Genomic DNA, 23,288 nt, shown 5'->3' with positions numbered 1-23,288 from the left:
ATGTAGCAAACACGCAGTTTCTAATTCTCCCTTTCATAGTTAGGCACACACCAATACAAGGTCTAGCTTGCACTTTTTTAGTTAGGACTTTTTGACACTACACCCTTGCATTACATCTGTCTTCACTCCAACCATTCTGTGAAATAAAAAGCCTTGCAATACTTGATTACCACGTATATGCCTATGCAAATTAAACAATCCATGAATCTAGCCTAGAATTCTTACTCAGCCAAGCATGATGGCTCAGTCACTTAAAATTACTACTTTATTTTCAGTGATTTTACATCTGTGCATTGGTGGTATATGCAATACCTTTTGCAGTGCCTCTTCTGTTTTCTCAGGGTTTGTTTTGAGTGCCTGGGAAGCATCGTTCATCGGTATAGGCATGAATCTCAATGTATAATTCCTAAAGAAAATATAAAATTTAATAGTGAAAGTTAGTCTAATTACTGTATCTCATTATGAAGAATAACCTAGCAGGGAGAAATAAGGTGCATCCAGCTTGCTTATGGAAGGTACTAAGAATGCATTTTTCACATCTGTAAGTGGACAAACTGGAGGCAGGCATGCTCCTTTTTGCTGTTAATTCTTCCTCGCCACGAGACAGAGGGGCTGATTTTGAAAAGCAAAAAATGCAGTTATGTGGTCAATGCCCAGTGGCTGCTGAATAAAGGCCTAGCTGCCTTCTGTACCTCTGTACACAAGATTAGATTATTTTTCTCCTATATCTAAATAGAACAGAGAGCACCAGTGCCTGCTGGCGACTTTATCAGATCTAAGACTAAATGGAAATATTCAGTAACAGACAGATAGCAACTAAGAGACTGAGTTTTGAAAATTTACTGTTTAATAACTTCTTGTGTTTACAACAATTTGAAGACACTTGCTGAATTTTTAATAAAAGCCAACAAAATAAGCATAGCATTTCCACATTGCTTTATGCAGATAATTGCTCCCTGCGTTTGACTTATTTGTTTCCAAAATATTTCTGTAGTTTTGTCCATCTGCTGCAATATGAGAATAAAGATAAGGGATCTTGAGTCAAAATTGCATTTAATCTCTGACGACGTAAATTGCCTCACATTTATTGTAGCAGTAACACCTAAGATGCTATACATGCAGCAGTATCTCCATACACCTTCAGATTTGAATAAATAAAAAGGAAAAAAAAAAGAGCAGGAAGTTCATAAAACCCAGAAGAGAAATGATTCTTCCTATTTTCAATAAGTCCTTAATTTCCTGCAAATATCTTTCTCCTCCTTCAGCTGTCTGCAAATGTCCCACCGTCTGTTCCTATTCCACCCAGAACTACATAAACATGTTTGGAACCCTCTATTTTTGAGCACTTTTAGAGCTGGCAATTTCAACTGAGTCACCACCATTCCTCACTAAACGCAGTAACTCCAACAGCAGATACCTTAAATACTATGAAACTCCAAGCTTCTTTTACATCCTCTCCCAGCAGTTGCTTGGCCACATGGAACAATACTCTCTGAAAGGACAGTGGTCCTCTGAACTGCCAAACTTGCTGATTCCTAGTTGATACTACCCAACGTTTTTTCTGAAGTGATAATGGAAGTTTTCTATGTTTCTTCCCCAATGCAAACATACGTACAGCTGTCAGTGGCAGACAGTTACTCATAATGACTCAGCAAGGTCCCTGTGATTTCGCAGTGTCCAACTGTCTACTGCACCACAGTCAGGAAATTAGTTCTCTCAAGTTATCTTGCCCTTCAAAAGAACATTGCAAACTATACAGACCCTGTTATGTGTCCTCACGTAATACTAACCAGTGAGTAACTGGCTGTCCACCACCATGGGGAAAACTTTAAAATGCCAAAGATACCGAGCTCCAAGACAGATAATAACTGCATAATTCACTGATTGCCTGACTACTACCTGGCAGGTGGGGTACTTATTTAGTTAAAAAGGAAAAAAAAGGTAGATTTCTAAAGATCTCTACAGCTGTTTGACATTTAAAGCACCCCATTCATTGAAACCTATAATTGCCAGCTCTCATGCTAGTAATTATATGCTAAATTCAATTTAGTCAAAGGCTTAGTGCACCCTTCCTCACACACGTGGACACACATAGCAGAAGGGAAGAAGGGGGGAAAGTGAAAGGTCAGGAGATTTCATGGAGACACAATCACAGAGGAAAAACTTTAGAAGACCACTACCCTAAGGAAGGAGGGAAATCCTCTCTACTTGGTTTGCTTCCAAACAGACAGTAATTTTTCAAAATGGTATTTGATTTTCATCTAAGAATTAACCAGTCCTTAGGGAAAAAAAATCAGAAATTTAAAGCTTGCTTTTCAACTTTGGTCATCAGAAAAGTATTTATCTTCACACTTTTTGTTTTTCTCTGTTTCTTTTGAAGTCTAAAATATTCTTCCATTCTTCTTTGTATTAACACTCCACTTGTCTCTTGTAATGGAGTACATTTTGTTTCTAATTCAATAATCCTGTAATTTCATAATGCACCAATACCCTTAGTGAAATACCTATATTTAAAGAATTTCAGAGAGAAAAGACTGGAAAGGATGTCCCAAAAACCTCTCCCTCTACATACATGTGTGATGATGGTCCTACATTTCATCATATGTTATTTTCCTTGTAGTAACTTCTGCTCATGACAGTAACTTCATGACATACACTCTCTGCTGTGGTGGTGATTTTACTGCCTATTTTTTAGAAAAAACAGGAAAAGATCCTCTGTTTTGCAGGTCAATCATTTCCCATAGCAGTGATTTTCATGTCACTGCTATGGGAAGAATTGCAGCCCTGTAATAAACTCCAGAATTTTTCATCAGTTATTGAAATTTAAACTATTTCTTCAATCAGTCCATATAGAAAAAAAAAATCTTTTACAAATGAACATGGGACAATACTATACAGTCCTATGACAAAGTGGGCTCTAGGCTGCAATACATATGCTTATATTTACAGTAAAATTAAAGATATACAAGTCTCTGATTTTAATGGCCAGGTTGAATAGGATGAACTGTTCTCAAATGCTTCCCTGAACTGACACCTGTACCAGACTCTGCAGAAGAACCTCTCAGCATATCCCATCAGCTGCCTGGGACCCCCCTGAGGCAAACTCTGCCAACGCCATGCTTCCAGAATTCTCTTGCAGGAATAACATTTTCACACAACTATAAACAGATGAAGAAAAGTTGGGAGAAGGGGACAGGAACAATATTTTGATTATTTCAGCCTGTTTTGAAGTCTGTTATAATCCCTCCCAATTCTCCTAAGCCTCCTTTCCATACTACTAAAGTCTGGCTTGCTTTTTTTTTTTTTTCGGTTTAGTACATGACTATTTTTCTTAAGATCAAAATAACACATACAACATATATCCCCAAGCATCTTCAGTATATTTCATTCCAGCTTGAGCAATGATTCTTTCCTACAGAATATTGGTGGTTTCAGGTATTTTTAGGAAACACAGGGTGAAAGATGTTCTCAAAATGTCTTCAAGATGGATTGTTTACAGCCTAATTGTTTTCAGCCAGTACTGACAGTCCCTCTCTCAGGTTTAAACCTTTGTTGCTTGTGGCTTAGTTTGTGATGTTATCAATGCTTCTGACAATTTAAAAATGTTTGAGGCAACACAAAATAACCTCAGCTTCCAAGTTAAATAAGTGAGATGCCACCTCAACAAAGTTCGCTGTCACACAATTATCTGTAGCATTTTTTTTTTTGTTTAGTTCATTATTTTTGCCTCAGTATTTCCTCCTTTTTTCTAGTTACTCATCCCAGCACTTCAGAACAGGCAAGTTGATGCTAAGCAGAAAATAAGCACATTCCCTTTTCTACCAGGCTTCCCCCTGCCATTGCTCTCTAAAAGAGAAGTGTCTGCAAGTTAACAAATAACCTTTGCAAATTATTATTCACTACTATCTATGGGACTACTGCAAGATAATTTGCTTAATTATACATCACTTATCTAATTTCCCACATCAGTGCAACTGAATTCATTTTGAAATCAAGGATACAAACTACATTAGTTTCATAAAACTAGTAACTTTATAAGCTTTAGCTTCATGACCCCTCCAAGAGTTAAGATGGTCCCTTAGGTAGTTATACAGTTTTACAAAATATCCTGTCTAAAAACTAGCAATTGTAGGTTACCTTCACCTTCTAAAGAGAGCCTTTGTTCCTGTCTGAAGGATTTAATGATGTGAAACAGCTTTAACTGCTGTTAATTTAAATCTGTATTTTTTCTCTCTTAAGAAAAGTAGTAATAACATATGAAGAAATGTGATGGAGATGGAGAGAGATGAAAGCAATTTCGCATCCATCACTGGTAACAGCTGCATCTGTGAGTAAACTCATGGATGCAAAATGACCCAGACCAGAGCAATTACAAATAACAACTGCAATTCCTGAGATCATCACTATTACTTTCAACTTGCTAGAGGGGGAAAAAAAAGTCAGACCACAAAGGCGCACTTCAGTAATTTTCTGTTATTATATACAGCTTCATTCACTGACTAAAATAGCATTTCTGGATACTATCAACACAAGAGAATGAAGAAAAGGGAAAATATTACCAAACTCAGAATTCTAATGCTAACAGCAGAACTGAAGGGCCTTAATGCTGATACCAGAGTACGCATGAAGGAGCCGCAGAGACTTTTCCCATCCTTTTGAAGGATGTGAAATCATGAATTTTCCTTTAGATTAAACACCCTGACACTCAAAATTGAGAGCACTCAGCATCTTCAAGATCATATTGACTGCAGTGAGAATTGCAGCTGCTCAGATAATTCAGGATGCAAGTCTTCAGCCTCTTCACGAGTCACTGAATTGCTCGAGAACTTACTTTTCCAGTGCCACAGCTATGTCCTGGAAGCCCTGCGCAGTGATGTTATTCTTGTCCCATATTACAGTTCTGAGAAGTGGTGGGGAAAGGAAAGAAAAATAAAAGTTAAACAAGAATAAATCTATGCTGAAACTTTGCGTATTGAAATAACACAGTGCTGAATATTCAAAATTGTATAGCAGAAAGCAACACTTTAAAAACTTGTCTTTAGTTATATCCTAAAACCTTGAAATAACAGAAGTTATGGACAAACATACTAAGAAATTCATTTTCCTTTAATTTAAAGGGGACTCTACTATATTTTCCATCATTAACATAAAAACTTAACTTTTCTAAAATACAGCTAATAGAAAGATTTGGAGATGAATTCCAGCTTTTTCAAGTAATAGCATCAAAAACAAAGTTCAAATGTCTGCTTTGCAAGCCACCACCAAAAACCAAGACAATTGCAGTAAGTGAACAATCTCTACACAGGCTATATGTATTTTAAAAAATTGTGTTGATTGGTTGTCAAAATCTACAGGCTATTACATATTCAACCCTGCACTAGGCTCATCATACAGTTCCTATGATTCCACATGCAACATAAGTAGCTGTCAACATAAACCATTAGGTTAGGTGCATAAATTGTAGCTCTTTTGAATACACAATAATGAAAAGAGCGATCAAACCTTGCCCCTCCTCCCCCAGTTCAGACCACTCAAGCAGACTGCCTGGCAATTTGCAAACACATGTTCAAAGATCTCATTAGTAGTCAGAAGAGACAGACAAGTGGATAAATCTTGCTTCTGCAAGAGTATCAGTTGTAGCTGTTCTGAAAAAAAAAAAAGTCATAAAAATGAACAAAGATTTGTGGTGTTTAAAAGAGGAAAAAAAAAGAGAGATGGCAGGGTTTCACAAGTATTGACATCCTTCTGTTGTTGCAGAGTAATCCCTCTGTTTTTTAGATGAAATGATGGAGGTAAGGAAGAGAGGAAGATAGATTCTACATCGCCCTACAAAGGTGCTTAGGGTCAAATTTTGGATATTTTTGCAATTGGAAAGTGTGTTTATTTTTCTACCTGGATGTCATTTCATAGCATTTTTTGGCAGAGCCAAAAAGTTACCATTGCATTATTCAGTTTGTAATCACACCACAGACTGTAGTGACATTATGTCAACTGTGACATTCAGTGTACTGTGAAACATTTCAGACTGCCATCCTGAAATCCATCAAAGCTTTATTTCTTTAGATACTGTGGTCATTTCAGGTTAATACATTCAATAAAGCTAAGCCATCCCTCCAGTGTTTTCTTGACATTTTTAATATTCAGTTTGGGCATAGTGGCACAAAGACCAGGATCCCTGCCTCTGAACAAAATAGCCAAGACTATTTTGGGGAATTTCTTACCCTTCAGGGATCAAATACTTGGAGACCAAGCACAAGGTAGTCTCTTTACACAGACACTGAGGACGGTTCATCTGCACAGTCTAACAAGAGGAGGAGTGAGGATTAGTTTCCTGATGAGGGTGACATATTTAGAGGTCCTCATCCAGATTCATGCTGATTAAGGGTTTACTGTTGGCAAATCACATACTGGATAGAAAAAAAAGTGATTCTCTCAAGCCATCAGTGCCAGACGTGCTGAAAAGCAGTGAAGTTGTCAGGTGGATGGAGTTGCAGAGAAGAGATGCCAAGGTCCATCAACATGGTAGGCAGTGGAGAGAAGAAGGATGGATGGTCTATGCTGCTACCCATTCTGAATTCCACACAGTCTTAGTGCTAAAACTGATACACCAGAAGACAAGGAATAACTTACTTCAGTTTCCTACTCAAGTATTAGAAATTTCTCTGCTGAAAAGGTCTCCAGTAAAAAAGAGAGAGGAGAAGAAGAGAAGAAAGTGGCTAAACACTGGATCAGGGTTCCCAGAGATACCACGGAACCTCTGAACTTGCAGATCTTCAAAACTTGCCTTGACAGTGCCCTGAGCAACCTCATGTAGCTTTAAAGTTGGCCCGGCTTTGAGAAAGACATTGGATTAAATGACATCCAGAGCTCTATAACAATGTAGGGTTGGGGTTTTATTCTGTCATTCCAGGAAATTTAGAACCCTTTTGGTTCCAACAAGAGGTCTTTCTGTTTAAATTTAGAAAATGCAATTTGCTCCAGTTTCAGTTACAGAAATGTTTCTGTAGGGACAATTTGCTTCTCCTGGTTTTTTTTTGTTGCTGGGTTTGGGGTTTTTTTAAGAAAAAAAGTATGAGAATCCTTCCAGACACTATAAAGTCGTGGTACCTAGAAGGGTTCCAAAGAGAAACAGCTTGAGAATAAGCCAACAATTTCAGTATTATTAAGACATTCTACTATTAACTGCAAATACACTTCCCTTACCTGAGCTTGGTGTTTATCTGTAGGGCTTTTGCCAACATCTTTGCTCCCATATCTCCCATGGCATTTCCACTAATATCCACTTTTGTAAGAGAAGTATTGCTGCCCAAGGCATTAATAATGATGGTGACCTCAGTCTTCAGCTTGGAATCTGCGAGGGACAATGACTGCAGAGGCTGTGGAGCATAGAAAAGGCACTGATAACAGCAGCTGATAACGCACTCATTCCTCAAACATCAACTGAAAGAAGTTACAAGTTCCCCAAACTCTTGGAGACAGCAGTAAACATCAAAGTTATTTCTGTGTTTGCTGCAGGCCCTGTAATACATAATAAAATTGGGAGTCAACAACTTACAGGACAGGTGTCAAACACATACACACTCTATATTACGCTGCAACACCCTTGAAAAAAGTATTTTTTAGTGGCAGGACCTCCAACTTTCCGAGCCCTATTAAGTACAGAATACAGTGGGAACCTCAAAAGAGGCAAGAGAACAACCAGCTTCACAAGACAACTTCTAGTCTCCAGTGGGTTTTGCTTTATCAGCATTTGCATTTTCAGTGAGAAATAAAAATATCTTTAACTTCCCTCCTCTCACTCAGGCTGAGAGATTTACCCAAGGGAAAACTATGGTCTGGATATTGTTAAAACAAACGTTTTCTTTAAAGGGTTTTATTATTGTTACTTCAATTTTAGGAGTGATTCTGTTCCTTTAACAAAGGGCATAGACTTTTGGAGGAAAGAGACAGAAAATTGTAGCAGGTCTGAAATTCAAAACAGTAATGAGTATCTATTAAAATGAATAAGTCAATTGATATTATTCACAGTGGTATTCTGACATCTGCAACTGCAATATCTTTCAGTAAGTTTATTTTTTTTTATGTAGTATATTAAGCTTAAACTACTTTATTTGGCTCCAGCAAGTCACACTCCAAGCATTAAGAAAAATTCTTTTAAAAATGCTCATATTCCCTCCATTCTCAGTATCCCAACAGTCAACAGCAGGAGCTCAAGAACTACAGCCTGTCTACCCCCATGTCTTGCAGACATAGGTATTACAGCTCCCAAAATTGTAACTTGTCTTTGGTGATGTATGAGAACTCCACAGAAGACTTCCCTTGCTCAAGTGTGAGTCCATAGAGAAGAATATATTGTCATTATACACCCACTTTAAGCATTACTGGAGGATGAACTTTAGGAGCCTAAAATTTCCAAACTGCCAGCACAGGAAAATTGACATCTCATAACAATGAACCATGGCACCTACATTAGATGCTTAAGCTTAGATTAATGAGAATAAACCAGTCAAATTGTGTACCCCTTCCAGGTTCTGTGGTGCTTGCATGGTACCTACTATACAATGGGATTCTAGCCTGCAGACACCACTGGATTACACTGATAACCAGAAAGCTTGCAACAATAAGAAATGCACTAAAAAATGAGGAAAAGCATAAAAATTTGGAGGCACAGCAGGTTTATAATTAAAAAGTCTAACAATAACACAAGCCACATGCTGGCTTTATTTTAAATGGGAGTTATTAAATTACTATGCTAATGCCCTTAATCTATATTTTCTAATTTTGTTACACTGTGTACCCTAAAGAATATCAACACCACATTTACAATGGCATTTAAGAGCTCTTGGCACAAGTTTGAGAAGACCTTTTGCAACAGATTCACAAAAAAACAGCACGATGCAGCACTGACAGAAATCAGCAATAAGCTTGTGAATGTGAAGTTTCTTCTGTTTCTCGTGTGTCACTTTAGAAATGGACATTCAAGTAAGTTAGCTGCAGGTGATCCCTCCTGTATACCAATTTGTCTAAATCTCAAACCCCTCCTAGGAAAGGATTTCTCACTTCTCACATTCAACACTGACAAAACAGTATGTAATTGAAAATAGTTCTGTACTGTGTTCTACAAGGATTGACACCTTCACACCACTTAAATATTCATTAAATTATCTGACCATTACATTAAAAAAACAAATCAAACAACAACAAATTAAAAAACACAAATAACAAAACAAAATTACCAAATATGTGCAAATATTACAAATATGTGCAATACTCTAGATAGTCTACCAACACTTATTTCTCATAACAACTTAATAGTTTAGCTAGATATTGAGAAAACAGATGCCTGAGGAGCACTTCAGTGTCGACTGTAGAAAATAAATACTTTGCCAATACAGAGAAGATCCTTTAACACAATCCTTTTAAGGAAGAGAAATTCTCAAAGTAAAAAACCCCAGAATTAGAAATTCTATGACTTTATTTATTGATTCTGCCATACTCCTGCTGGAATACATTTAAGAATTAAATCAAGCAAAGTTGGTTTTTCCTAAGTACAAAAATGCTGTAAAAACCCTCAAAAAACCAATTCTGCAACAAACATTGAACTAACAATTAAAGATATTCAGCACTCTAGTAATTCACTGCACCTATGCAGGAGTGATTACCACTTTGAGTAATGATACCACGTACCTGCAGTGTAACATCAATTTTTGCAACAAGAGAAGAAATGGCACAGTAAGAATACATTATTATAGTCTGCACAGTACAGCATCTACTTAAGAGGACATGAAAACAACCCAAAAAATTAATCTAAATATTACATTCTTGTTTATATAAAACACCTGAGAAATTTTGCTGTGTAGGTTACTACTACTGCTTTTAAATTGCCTAGAATTATATTTGCTCATCACTCTAGTTTTACAGTCATAGAACCAAGCTACTGATTGTTCAAATAATTTTACTCATGACTCACATTAACACAGCAACAGAGCTATTTAAAGTGTGTATAAATACATGAAGATACATTTGGCAGATGACTATTTCAGATTCAAGCCTCTTGCTTCAGCTTTACATGCAGACAGTGTGCAGTCCCTTAACTGTGCCAGCCTGCAAGCAACACTGACAAAAAAAGTGTGCTCTGGGCAACATCACACCCCAATCTCCCCAAATTCATCTTAACTTTTTAATGTCCCGTGGCAGTGAATGTATAGTAACAGTAGAATGAGGACCATCAAGGTACAGCAAGGACAATTCCAGGCAGCTTTCTGCAACACCTTTTTCCCATAGAGCTATAGCATCTGTCCTGAGTTCTTTAGCTGCTAGAAGATGCTTCAGACTGATTTTAATATTTGATGAGACAGAAAGAAACAAGATTCCTTCACTGAAGAAAATTAACAAGAGAAAAGAACATGAGGAAAGAAGAGACATGGTAACCCCGACAGGATCATATGCTGTATCCCAAATGTTAGTGCAGGACATAAAGCAGAGACAGTTGTTTTAAGCACTTAATTAAAATAACTTTTTGGCAGATTATTTCATTTTAATACTGTTTGAAAACAGGATGAGACTACAGAACACGTTGTGTAGGTCACATCAGGAAAAACACAGTGGATAGGAAACACAGGAGCACATCTGACCAGTGAATAGTGGAAAAGGCAGAAAGTGGCACAACAACTGACATCACCCATGGGCTGAAAGGAAAAGGAATGCAAAAAGTGGAAGCTAATGGCGCAAAGGAGGGAGAGCTGCTAGAATGATACATGCAAAATTTAGCAGCTACTTTTTCTATGACCTGGAAGCTTCAAAAACAGAAGTTAAAAAAGATAAACAAAAGGTTGTAACACTTAACAGAGGACAATAAGGTGAAAGTTGAAAATTTTTATCCTTGAGGACAGATAGTATGAAAAGGACAGTCATAAAAGAGGGTGAAAAAAACCCCAGAACAACAGTATATTTGAGAAGAAGATTTGGGTACTAAAAAGACACAGAGTATGTTGAAGAGGTATTTTAGGATATGCTGAGTAGGAAGAAATGTTCACCTGCAAAAGAGCAAAGGGATGAAGGAAATTGAGAAAAAACATACTAAATTACATTTGCTTGTGATTCAGTCTTCAGGACAGCTGTGAAAGAATACGCATGAGAAACAGGGCAGGACAGAGATAAATGTCCAAAGACAAGAAGAAGGTGCTATCTGATTAAATGATACCCCTCAGTACAGTATCAAAAGGAAAAGGAGAGAAGGGAAAGACAGTCCTGCAGCATTCCTTTTAGAGATAAGAGCAGAAAGAGGTGGTCACACAGCACAAAATGAAAAGGCTAGTTTAGTACAAGAAGTAATACAGAGTTCTACCAATATGTTATTCAGCACAATCCTACATTATCATTATTATTATTATACATCTAACTAGTGGAAACAAGGATTTTCATTAAAGTGATTTCATTACAGTTGTTAACTCAGAATCAGCCCTGGTATCTGTATGCAGCACTTCACCATATCACACTGACACCTCACATTTTAAAGAATAAAATGTGGAGAAAGGCAAAGAACCAAAAAAAAACCCAGTACCACTTATCCCAGTTAAGAAGACTCAGAGAATATAGAGGACTAGTTGAATAAAGCACTTCAAATACAACTAAGCACTAAGTAAAGAAGAACACAGAATATGGGTCTAATGACCTTGCATGGAGAGAGATACTGGAAACCCTGGCAAAAATTGCCAGGATACAGACACAGGTGGGAGGAGAAAATAAGAAAGCAGTTAATGTGGAGACCACGAACTTGGAGGTGAGACAATAAAGACAACAGGAATAGCAGGTGTTCAGAAAAGTCTACAGTTCAGAGAAGTCTACAGTTGGCTATCTCCGGTGAATGAGGGAAGCAGAGTTTGCTTGTCACTTGTGCAGGAAATTAAGGAGTAAGAAGAGACTAAGAATAGATAAATAAAGATTGACATGCATGAGAATAACAGAGCATCTTAAGATCCCCTTCTAACCAAAATGAGGATGCCAGGAACAGCAAGAATACAAACCCAACAACAAAAGTCTTTCAGAATCAGGAAGGAGTGTAGAAATTACAAAAGTGGGCAACCATTCCAAAAAGACACTCTAAAAGGGTTTTATGAAATTGCTTCCACGATTAATGTAGTAAGAGAAGTAAAGAACAGCACACTGAACAGTTTATTTGCATCTTTTGAAGGAGAAAGGAGTTCCACTGAAGTGACCTCGCATTTTGTAAAGAGAAAAAGGAAGTTAATACCCAAGAACAGCTATCAGGAAATATTGCATTCTACTAATTAAAAAAAAAAAAAAAAAAAAAAAAAGGGGGGGGCAAAAAAAAAATTTCTGTTATTGAAGGAGTATCATCAGCCAGCAAAAACTACCATTATAATCTCTTATCAGGACACAAAAGTTTTGAAAATTTGTACCAGAAGGACTGTATAATTTAGACCTAAAGCAACTAGGTTATATACATCCAACTATTTAGAATAACTTTTTTTTATTAAGCACAGACTCTAAGACTATCTTCAGAAATGTTCACCTACATGCTACACATAATCCAAATTACTATTTGAAAAAAAACCCAAACCCAAAATGTCAGATGTATCTGTGCAGGATTGTGATCAAACTGTATGCAGCAAATTAACACAGATAAGACAATATCAGAAATATGCTGTGAGAGTACAAATACATATCACGATAGTAGGCAGGAAGATACTCACTGAATCCTCGTCTTGAATCATCTGAACTAAATTATCAAGTACTGGAGTGAGATTTCTGAGGGAAGAAAAGTTAGGAAGGTGATGAAATCAGCAGCTTCTCCTCATCCATTCTCTTGTTATTTAAAAGAAAGAAAATCCTTACTTGGATTTCATGTTGTTAAAGTTTTTGCCTAATGCCAAGTGTCTTATCGATCGGTTTTTACTAAGCCACACTACAAGGGTTGAGAGGTCAGATTCTAGGCCTGTAAAGAATCAGATTAGATTAAGGATTAAAACACATTTTCAGAAAAGACTCAGACAAGGTCTAATTATTAATGCTATATTCATTGAAGTAACTATATCAGTGTACTAATTTCCAAAAGGTCTAGAAAAATTTCCATTCTTCTCTTTTTGAATCTTTTTCTCATTACTGCCTCTACTTTCTAAGAGAATAAATACTTTTTCTAAAAGAAGCCCTTTAAATCTCCATCCAAATCAGCTATTGAAGGCACCTCTCAGAAACACAGAAGAGAAATCAGTTCCTTGTCCATCATCCAACCACCCAAGAATAGTTCCTCGCACTCTCAGGTAGAATTTGAAGTTCCTTTGAGAATTCTGAAACTGTGCTAACCACTGTTTAATCTTAGTAGAGCTGTGTACCACCAAGGTCTAAATGCCTGCAAAAAGGCTAACATAATAGGCTATGAATAAAATGACCTGAAAAACAAGTCAAATTTTATTCTACTCCTGAGTAAAAAAAAAAAACTTGCTTCAGTATCACCAAACTAGTGATGCATTTGAAAAGTCCACTACCACTTCATAGCAATAAGAGCTCTTGGTCTGAGAAATTTCCACAACTAATATGGCCAACAATCATAAAGCAAGAGCAACCATCCTTGATTACACTGTGAGCTGAAACAAAAAGCATTTTTTAGCCTGCACGAGCCTTCATTCCTGTTCTGTGTACTTACCATTGTCTGAAATATCTAGGCTGGTGATATTGTGTATTTCTGCTATGCATCCTTCCAAGACTTGTGCACCTCCAGATCTTAACTAGAGACAAAACATCATCCATTTTTGCAAACTAGTTATGGTTTCAAGATCACACAGAAGACAGTGGTAGGAGCTTTGTGAATACAGAAGGCACTAGCAGCGGCAAAAACAACAGCAACAGAAGAAGTTATAGACATCAAAATGACAGCCTATGCACACAATCCTACTGTACTCATCCTTACTCTCAGTATTTGCACACAAATGAGAAAAGGGATTCCCTTCCCTTTCTCTTAAAACTATTGCTCAGCAGTTAAATTGGGAAAATATTTAAAGGGTTAAACACAGCAAATTCTTTAGCACTTGTGCTAGGTAGTGACTGCAGGATTTTGTTGCGCATTCTCTACATGAAAAGGCCAGGACATTTCTAGTGTCTGGGAATTAAAAAAAAAAAAATAAATAAACAGCCCATAAGCACGCAACATTTTCACCCTTGAATTTCATTACAGTAAAGATTTATAGTGAGCATCTTCTTTCAGCCCTTAGCACAAAGCTAGGGTGTTCAGATCAAAGATAAGTAGAGTGGGGGGAAAAAAAACCCAAACCAAACCCAAAACACCGATGAAATTATGTTTCCCTGTCACTGAAAAGAAAATTCAAGTTACCTAATTGTAAAATAGCCAAAGAAGACCATAAACAAGAGAAAACAGTAATTTAGTTATTCTTAATTTAAAAATAGTCAGAAAAGGAAAAAAATGATCAATAACAAAAATGCTTGGCTGCCAAGTATAAATTATGATAATATTACTCTGAAATATTACATGAATTTAAAAGAAATGCCAGGTTAATGAAAAAACAAGGAAATGGTCTAGGAGAAAACATTCACATTAAGAATCAAAGTTATTAAAACTTACACACTTATTTACTAATGCTACTGAAATAACAAAAGGTTTTCTTCCAAAGAAGAAAAAGCATTTTCTTATTTCACTTCATTAATATACCCCCAAAAAGACATAAGCTAAAGAGGGAAAAATACCTATGAAAATTCTATTTTTGTATTTTCCACTTTTACTTTCTTTGTTTTAAGAAAATGAAAAGCTTTTTCAAACATGAAATAACCTTTTCACCTCCTGTGCATAAAAAATGTGTAATATTTTACCTAGATGACTTACTTGGGTAAATATCCTGAATCAACCTGCTGATATTTCTGTGGACAGTCAACTTTTATTCATGCTATAATTAATTAAAGAACCACAAGAGCCTTCTGAAAGTATTTTTCAATAAAGACTTGATTTGGTGCTTTTTAGGAAGTTTGAGATGTATGACTGGTTGACAAGCAGCTCAATAACTTGACCTCAGCAACTGAAAAGCCATGGTCAGAGATAACATCTAAATCATAAGTCACATTTGGAGTGTAAGAGGTACAGAACATAAGGCACTTTTCCTCCTCTCCGTAAATCAAAGCCTACCTATCCTTCACCCTATCCTCTCAATAAGTAGTCATATTATAGGCTGTATTTGGGCCAGAAGTGGTGCAAATTATAACTCTATTTTTGTAAGAGCATTTGTAGCATTTGCTGTATGAAAGCCAAAATCATTCAGTTTTGCTTTATGCTGCTCTCTCAGTGTGGGCCACCACAAGACAACCATTTTACACATCTATCATTGCAGAATCTATGGAAGTGGCAGATCAGATACAGAACTGGATTGGTTGTTGGTACAGTAAAGTTCTAGACACTAAAATTATACTCACAATAGAATTCATATGCTTATGCTATATATACTTTGAGGGCTGACATGGACAATTTTTCAGGAGCCGCTTTCAATCTTGTACCAGATAACTTTTGTATTCAAAATTTTAAATATATAAACTTTTCATAAGCACAAATGGTGATATCTATTTAATCTGAGAGTGATGACAACAACTTGACTTTTAGGATCATAATTTATTGTAACTGTGTTAAAATATGATGCATATATATATATATGTAAAAGCAGATAATTGAAGTGCCGTTCATCAACGTGGACTGGGATACTGACAGAAAAAAATCCCTGCAACATCTCCTATAGGATATACTTCTGAGACTACAAATAGAGGCTCTTACTCAGAAAATGAAGAATAATCCTTCTACAGTTAAAAATGCCAAGTGTGTTCAAAGCTATGAGGTATCAATATGGGAAGGGCAAACAAAGCTGCTTATTGATTTAACAATTAAGGTAAAGCATGGAGGGTACTTACACAGTGACCAAGCTAAGGGAAGCAGAAGGGAAAAGAGTGAAATACATCAGTGCTGAGTAGGTAGAAATAAAAATGTAATTTTCATAGTAAAAATAATAAAAACAAACAAACAAGCAATATAAAATGATTAAGCTTGGAGTTAATATACCAGAAAATTATTATGGGAGCAAATTAAAAATGGTGAGAGAGGGAAGGAACATAGATTTATCCTTCCATAGTTGAGTACAGCTTGTCTGATGTTGGAAAGAAGAGGGCAAAGCTGAAACATCAGCTTTCTAGACCCCTAAAAGTGTGTGCTTGCAGGAACTGGGATTAGTGGTCACTGGCTCCAAGCTTCCCACAGCTCTGTTTCTGGGTGCAGATTATCCTGCTCAGATCCCAGATGGTCAGGGAGAGGCGGAGCAGGACTCTGAGGTGCTGGGCCCACTGAGAGCACTCCCAGCTGCTAGCACATCAGCTTCCCAGCTGGTAGAAGCGTAACTTCTTTCCAAAGCACATGAGAATGGATAAAGCTCAGTGATGTGAAAAAAAAAAATGTTAAGGGAAGAATCCAAGGAAGTGCTGTCAGTTTAGAGGGACCAGCTAAAGAAGTGCAACACTGAGTTGGGCAGGATTCCTCCCTTTCTGTCATGAGAGTCAGCCATGACCACATGTGCTTTGGTGTCCAATAAAGCTAATCACCCCTCAAAGGACTCCTCTACATCTCATCCTGGGTGTTACTTCATGAAAGGATAATGTTTTCTCTCCTGTCAGACCTTTTTCATTTACATGTTAATTTATACTCTCACTACTTTCATCTGTGTTTTATTGATTTATTCATTTAAGGTTATGATCACAGGACTTTATTTTTGTTACTTTAGTTACTCCTCCCTTTTCCTTCCTCTGAAAGATAGATTATCATCCATCTGATCTCTCTACTCAGAAGCATGTGTACTTGACTTGAAAGCTGTTCCATTTGGAATTTACATGTAGTGCTCTTCGAAGCAATAACATTCTTCAGAAAGTATAAAATACCAAAACAAAGTATGAATTGCATTTATGATTCAGGTTTTCTTCTTCATAAGGAAATCTGTGCACATTTCAAAAGCAATTGACCATGAGTCTAAGGCAAGGATTACTGCATCTCAAAATGTTCATCAAATTGCATGTTTTCTACTTAAAGGGAAACCACTGCATTTGTAAGGCACTTTCAGAGCAGTTAATACTCAGGTGGACTTGGAAAGATGTCTCTAATAAGTGAAAGGCTTTCTATGAAGATTAAAAAGGGAAAAGTTAGAGAAGGCTTGAGCCTAAACTGGTTCATGTTGGTTTTGGTAAGAGTCCACCACATAGTTCTTCATGTGACTTTGCCTCAACTAGCTCCCCAGGGTCGTGTCTGATCTTTTGTCATAAGCTGTGACCACTCAGGTATCTCCCTGCAAGAGTATGGACAATCCTGAGAAACTAAGTGCACAGTAAAGCACAGAGAAGCAAGAGGAAACAAGATAAGATAAATTAGGTTGCCACAATAATTTTTATATATTATTGAGGTGTTTAAAATCATTTTCACAGTGCCTCTTATGTTAATAACTTTTACCAAAGTTCCTTATTGGCCTGAATTGATTAATTGATTAGGAAAGTGGAATTTCTCCCAAGGCTACAAAGCAAACCTGCCAAAGAGGGAGCATGTTTTCAGTTTTAAAGGAAGACGATCAAACTGCAGACCTGACTTCAAGGCATGCATCTTCCTTCAACCCATTCAAATTCTGGCACCTTGGAAAATTCTGCTGCTAATCACAGCACCAGAGAGCAGAAGATGCCAAGCAGCAAGCAGGCTGGCTCAGTATGTAGAACAGTTGCACTGCAAGGAGGGTTTTGCCAATCAGGTGCTGCAGATCCTTTGAACCTCTGTGCTTATTATTTAGGATGCTCTAACACACAGCAGCTGATTTTTACCATTATTGCTTCTCTAAGTTCCACCTTTCCAACAACTTTTGACTACAGAGGAAGAATATCTTGCCCAGTGGATTGCACAGGAACTCTAATAGCAAGTCACTGTAGATTTTGAACATACCCTGACAAATATTTCTTACCTCACAGCTACTGAGGTCTAAAGACACCTCCTTCAGATTGTGATTGCAAGCCAGGCCTAATAAAAGCGCTCTGAAAAACATCAATTTTAGAAACTTTAAAAAAAAAAAAAGGCAGCTTTACATCATCATCATCATCTAAGTGATAACAGGTTAATACACCTATAATGCAAAGAACCATTTCAAAACAAAATAACACCAGCTGAGCAGTTATTTCTTAAATGACAATGGCAGCACAAACCTGCCACACTTTACAATACTCCAGCAGCTTCAAAAACTGCAGGGATGAAAGGCTAACAAGAAACTATAAAGCTAATGCACCATCATAATTTAATAACATTCATCAGAAATTAATTTTCTTCAACATTTGCTTTCAAAGAGCATTGAATGATTACAAAAGGAGTGTTCAGTTGTACAACCACACTACCTCTCTGATTTTAACAAAAATTCAGGAATATATGGGGTTTTATTATATGCAAGATGCCATGCAGCCAGCCATTTCAGCCAGCCGCAGTGCCTGTAACACTCAAAGGCTGGATCATGTTCAACTATCACACAGTTCTCCACTTCTGCAACCCCAGAAATATTTACAGATTCAAAACTCATATTCCTAGACAATGGTATCCTTTGTCTTTAGGCAGGATGACTGACACGTGTAGTCAGTGACTGATTACGACTACCATAAAACCACCTTTAATGTCTTTCACAAGTTTGTTTCCACTTATAAAAGTTAGTGTTAATGTCATATTTGTATTAGTACTGTCAAATCAGAAATCACAACTGTATGTGTCACAGAGAAGCAGCAAACAAAATCTGTGTATACATTCTAGTATCTTTAGAATAGATGCAGCTTTGAATTAATAATTCAATAGAGAAACAGAAGGACTTCTTTCCCAAACTTCATTTAAGCCAAAAGCAAGCCAACAGAATCCAAGTGACTGATGCATGGAGATTAAAACCAATCCATTCTGCTGAACCATGTGCCTACACATTTGCTATGAAAGCAGTATGTCAAAGCTGTATTTAAAATGTGTGTGCCTTGAGCAGGTTTTTCATTTAAACCTATTGATATCTGCCCTGCAGGTATAATCAGACCTTTGCTATTAACAAAGGCAAATATCTTGTGCACATTTACTTCTTAAGCTATTAATATAGAGACTTTGAAAAAAATGTGAAAGTTCTGCAACAGTTCTTACACATTTTTAGATGATCTTGTCTATCTTTCATACACAAACATCTTTTTTCATTCAAACTCAGTCTGACTGATAACTTTCCAAAGATCTTCCTAAACATTTTGAGGAAATGAAAAAATGTGAAAAAAAAAATACACATTACAAAAAGAGACACAGTGCTTCAAGTGTACTCTCTTCACAGAAATCAGAAAAGAGTTACTTATTTCCCAACTTGTTTCCTATAAACTCATACTAAGAATATCCCATGATTTCTTAAGTCTTTGTCATGAAAAATCACCAGCATTCAAAGGGACCAAAGCCAGACATATCATATACTTGGCCACTCTGTTTAAATCACACACATGGCAATACATGGAGAAGTCTTGTCAACTGTCTTAGATGTAGAATGCAAAAACTGGCCTTGTAATTAGCATTTGCATGAGAAGCATATCAGAAACTTGTCCTGTTATGGCACTGACAGATCAAAATACAATTTTTGGCAATGTCTGTAAATAAAAAAAAATGCCAACATATATCCTTCAACAAGGAGAAGAGTAAAAACTGGTTCAGTTTGTTAAAAATGGTGAAAAATGAGTAAGCTACAATGGAACATTAACTATATTAACTATGTACTTTGCTGCACAGCTGGCAAATCAAGGGGTCCCAAGTTTTTGGGATAAATTAATACAATAACATCTTCCATGAGCACAGACAGTTGTAGAGCCCTCACCAGCCAAAATTCCTCATACCCCTGGAGATACTCAGCACACCAAGGGAAAGAGCTAAATATGAACCTCAATTTTTTGCTCTTCTCACCTTTCCTAATTTCTGTGGATATATTCAATATCTCACAGTATTCTCTTTTTCCTTTGGCACCAATCCTGTCTTCTGTAGTAGTCACATACATCCTCTGTTTTTCTTGCTTCATAAAACATAGCTCCCTGCTGCCCTCCACCACAGAATCAATAGCTCTAAATTAATCAGAATCAACCAACGTGTTTCTCAAAAATCACCTTCTGTTTGAAAACACACCTGTACCACACCGTGCTAATCCTAGCAAAGTCTGAGTAAGCAAGACAGCAACTCAGAGCATCACACAGAACAAAGCTAAAATGGCTCCTGCAGTTGAATTTGGATTTCAACCCAGTGCATCTGACTTAAGCATCAGGTTCTTCTCAGTGGTGACAAGAAGCAATGGGCAAAAACTGTTGCACAGGAAGTTCCACCTGAACAGGAGGAATAACTTCCTCTCACTGTGTGGGTGGCTGCACATGGGAACAGGTTGCCCAGATAGGTGTCGAGTTTCCCTCACTGTGGATATTCAAGGACCACCTGGACTCAATCCTGTGCCATGTGCTTTAGGCGACCTTGCTTGAGCAGGGAGGTTAGACCAAATGACCCACTGTGGTCCCTCCCAACCTTACTCATTCTGTGATACTGTACTGACCTCTTCAATACTGAACTGCATTAAGAAAAAAAACTAAAAAAAAAAAAAAAAAAGGTATGAAAAAGGTTATGTATGTTTTAATCCATATTAGCTAGGAAGATGAAACTCTGGAAAGAGTCTTTTCTTTAATTTAGCCCAATAAACACAATTATTCTGCCAGAATCTCCACTTTAAAACACACATTTAAATTTTATGCCTGAAAATCTCAACACAGTTCAAAACCACAGGAAGAATGACACAGTGCTTCATGATTTCCCTCAGCTTCTAGAGCATGTTAGCCACAGGATGGGTGACACAGAACAAAGATATGTTTTCCACTTAGCTTTCCTAGAAATTGCTGCCATTGTTTCTTCCCCCAAAAGGAGAGCATAGCTCCATGTAATGGGTTTCTCCTTCCAAATATTGCAACAGGTTTAGTTTCATAATGGCCATTGCAATAATGCAGTCTCAAAGGAATGGCACTCACACAAGTATATAATCCCACTTCACTGTGGAGCAGTTTTGTTCATAAGCCACAAAGCAAGAAATATATCACAAAAAAACGCTGACAGAAGTTAAACAACTGTGACATTCCCACAGAACAAAATATGATTAATAGTCTCAACTGTGAGATGGAAACATTTTTCGAATGTGTGACCATTACAAAACTCAGTCTTTTAATATCAATAATGTACAATGGGGGAAAAAAAGAAGAAAGCAAAATTCTTTCCCCTTCATTTTTCATATGAGGCACTCGCATAACAACAATGGAAACTAAGTTTTAGGGCACAGGAGAAAATGAAATTAAATTCTTACTTTAGAGGCTCAGGAGGGAGCTTAGTTCCTGAAAGATTAATCTGCATCAAAGCAAGTGAGCTGCTGAAAAACTGCTTGAAGGAAGGAGGGACTTCTTTTCCTTTTCTGTAAGTAAACAAATTAATTAAGAAGTAGCATCTAGACACTCCTCATTCAAATAAAGAGTGAATGAAAGCCAACAGAAATGTAATGATCTTTTACATGTTTAATTTGCTCTACCTTCAGCAGTTCTGTAATCAGTGGCTCTCAATTAGCTTAGAATTATAATGTCATCAAAATGTTGATTCAACAAACATTCCTCAGCACTGTGCTGCTGCACAGAAGACATTACTATCTAATTCTGTTTGGTGAACTACAAAGAATGATCATTTAGGTCTGGTTAATAATGAACACACATATCTCACAAGCAGAAGATCCAACATGACATGACAAATTTCTTTTTCACCACTAGAAACAATGCTAGAGTACTTTAACATCAATGAAGTATCATCCCTGATATGGAGCCAAGGCACCAATTTGAAGAAAATGGAAGCTAATATTACCTACAATGCAAGCATTCTAAAAAGTAAACATTCAGTCTCAGACTTTCAAAGGGACTTCCTCCCAGTAGAGGACAAAAGAGGAAAAAAAAGCATTTGTAACCATCATTAAATCTTAAAAAATGCAAACTTTAAAAATCATATTTAAAGAACAGTCAAGTTAGTCAGACTTCAAAGCCTGATGCTATGCCTCTTAGAGACGAGATATATATAGACTTTCTGCTGCATCAGTATCACAAAAACATGTATTAGACAAGGTAGCTTATTTTATAGACCTTTAGCAAAAAACAGAAAGGGAAGAAATATATTTTGCTTAGAATACACAATACCTATTTCATAGAGCACTACAACTTCTAAGACTTTATAAAAAAATCTTAAGCTTATTCTTAAAAAGAAAGCTGCTACATGAGAGGAAGGAATTATAAAACAAAATATTGCAGGAGTTGGGAGTAATGACATTTAAATTGTACCTGTGAGAAAACAGAGTCCTAGAGAGGCTAAGGACAGCTAGATGCTGAAGACATCCACGAAGGAGGGCTCCACACACCTGGTTCAAAATCAAGAAGATTGATTTAACTTTATATTAACTCAGAAAAGTACCTAGGGATAGAAGGTGGGGAATGTTTCCTTGGTATTTGACATTCCACTAGAAAAGTCTTTACCATATCTAGCGCACACTCCGTGTTGGATAAATCCAGGTGAACAAGGGCATTTGGCTGGGCCAAAAAATTGTACAGGCTCTATATGGAGAAAAAAAATGACCCATGTTAATTTTTATATTACGACAACAATTACTGGATAACTACCTCTTATTACATTTTAGGCTTTTAATAAAAAATTGCCCTATACGAGTTGTGTCTGAAACTTCTCTTCACCTAATCAATATTTTACTTTTGAAGGCTACGATTTAAAAAAAAAAAGGGGGGGAAAAATGGTGCTCAAACTACATTTACCTAAGATTTCTCTTAATGTGTAAGTCTTGACTTATTGCAATTAACTTTCATAGCAAATGATAATTAATTTAGTTAGAACTACCTTGCAATGTCACTCAGATAGCCTGTTACATTTCAGAAAGGCTAATTGGTTTATAAGTTAAAGCCAGACCCTTTAAGGATGAGGGAAGCAACTAATTTGCATCTGAAGCCCATGGTTATTTCTTAATATCAGCTGTGCATTATATGTTTAAGGGAGAATACAGAACAGGTAACAAGATTTTTTACATCGATGGCTTAGGATATGTATAGGACATGTCATGTAAATGTTAGCACTTCTTACTATGCGCTGTTTCATTTTGGAATCTTTTTAGTCTCAGAGAGCAACACAGAAAGATAAAAGTATGACC

General features: G+C 36.8%; 1 protein-coding gene across 6 annotated transcripts in view; it reads right to left on the bottom strand.

Annotated features, from left to right (window-relative positions):
- The window catches only part of CARMIL1 (capping protein regulator and myosin 1 linker 1), a 188,384-nt gene that overhangs the window by 54,885 nt on the left and 110,211 nt on the right, over positions 1 to 23,288 (bottom strand). For 3 of the 6 annotated variants that reach the window (XM_027886842.1, XM_027886846.1, XM_027886844.1), the window contains exons 14-24: positions 22,609 to 22,686; positions 22,417 to 22,493; positions 21,408 to 21,512; positions 17,997 to 18,066; positions 15,925 to 15,936; positions 13,667 to 13,748; positions 12,859 to 12,958; positions 12,717 to 12,771; positions 7,204 to 7,376; positions 4,832 to 4,900; positions 313 to 406 (exon numbers count right to left, since the gene is read on the bottom strand). In XM_027886842.1, the coding sequence (XP_027742643.1) occupies positions 313 to 406; positions 4,832 to 4,900; positions 7,204 to 7,376; positions 12,717 to 12,771; positions 12,859 to 12,958; positions 13,667 to 13,748; positions 15,925 to 15,936; positions 17,997 to 18,066; positions 21,408 to 21,512; positions 22,417 to 22,493; positions 22,609 to 22,686 (915 nt within the window). The remainder of the gene's footprint in view (positions 1 to 312; positions 407 to 4,831; positions 4,901 to 7,203; positions 7,377 to 12,716; positions 12,772 to 12,858; positions 12,959 to 13,666; positions 13,749 to 15,924; positions 15,937 to 17,996; positions 18,067 to 21,407; positions 21,513 to 22,416; positions 22,494 to 22,608; positions 22,687 to 23,288) is intronic. The other 3 variants (XM_027886843.1, XM_027886845.1, XM_027886847.1) reach the window with 1 other exon arrangement.

This window comes from Empidonax traillii, unplaced genomic scaffold (assembly GCF_003031625.1).
Source record: "Empidonax traillii isolate 1590-97213 ecotype Southwest subspecies unplaced genomic scaffold, ASM303162v1 scaffold196:size3368384, whole genome shotgun sequence".
In the NCBI taxonomy this organism is placed as follows: Eukaryota; Metazoa; Chordata; class Aves; order Passeriformes; family Tyrannidae; genus Empidonax; species Empidonax traillii.
The sequence above is the reverse complement of the archived record's forward strand: the minus strand, read 5'-3'. Positions and strand labels throughout refer to the sequence as shown.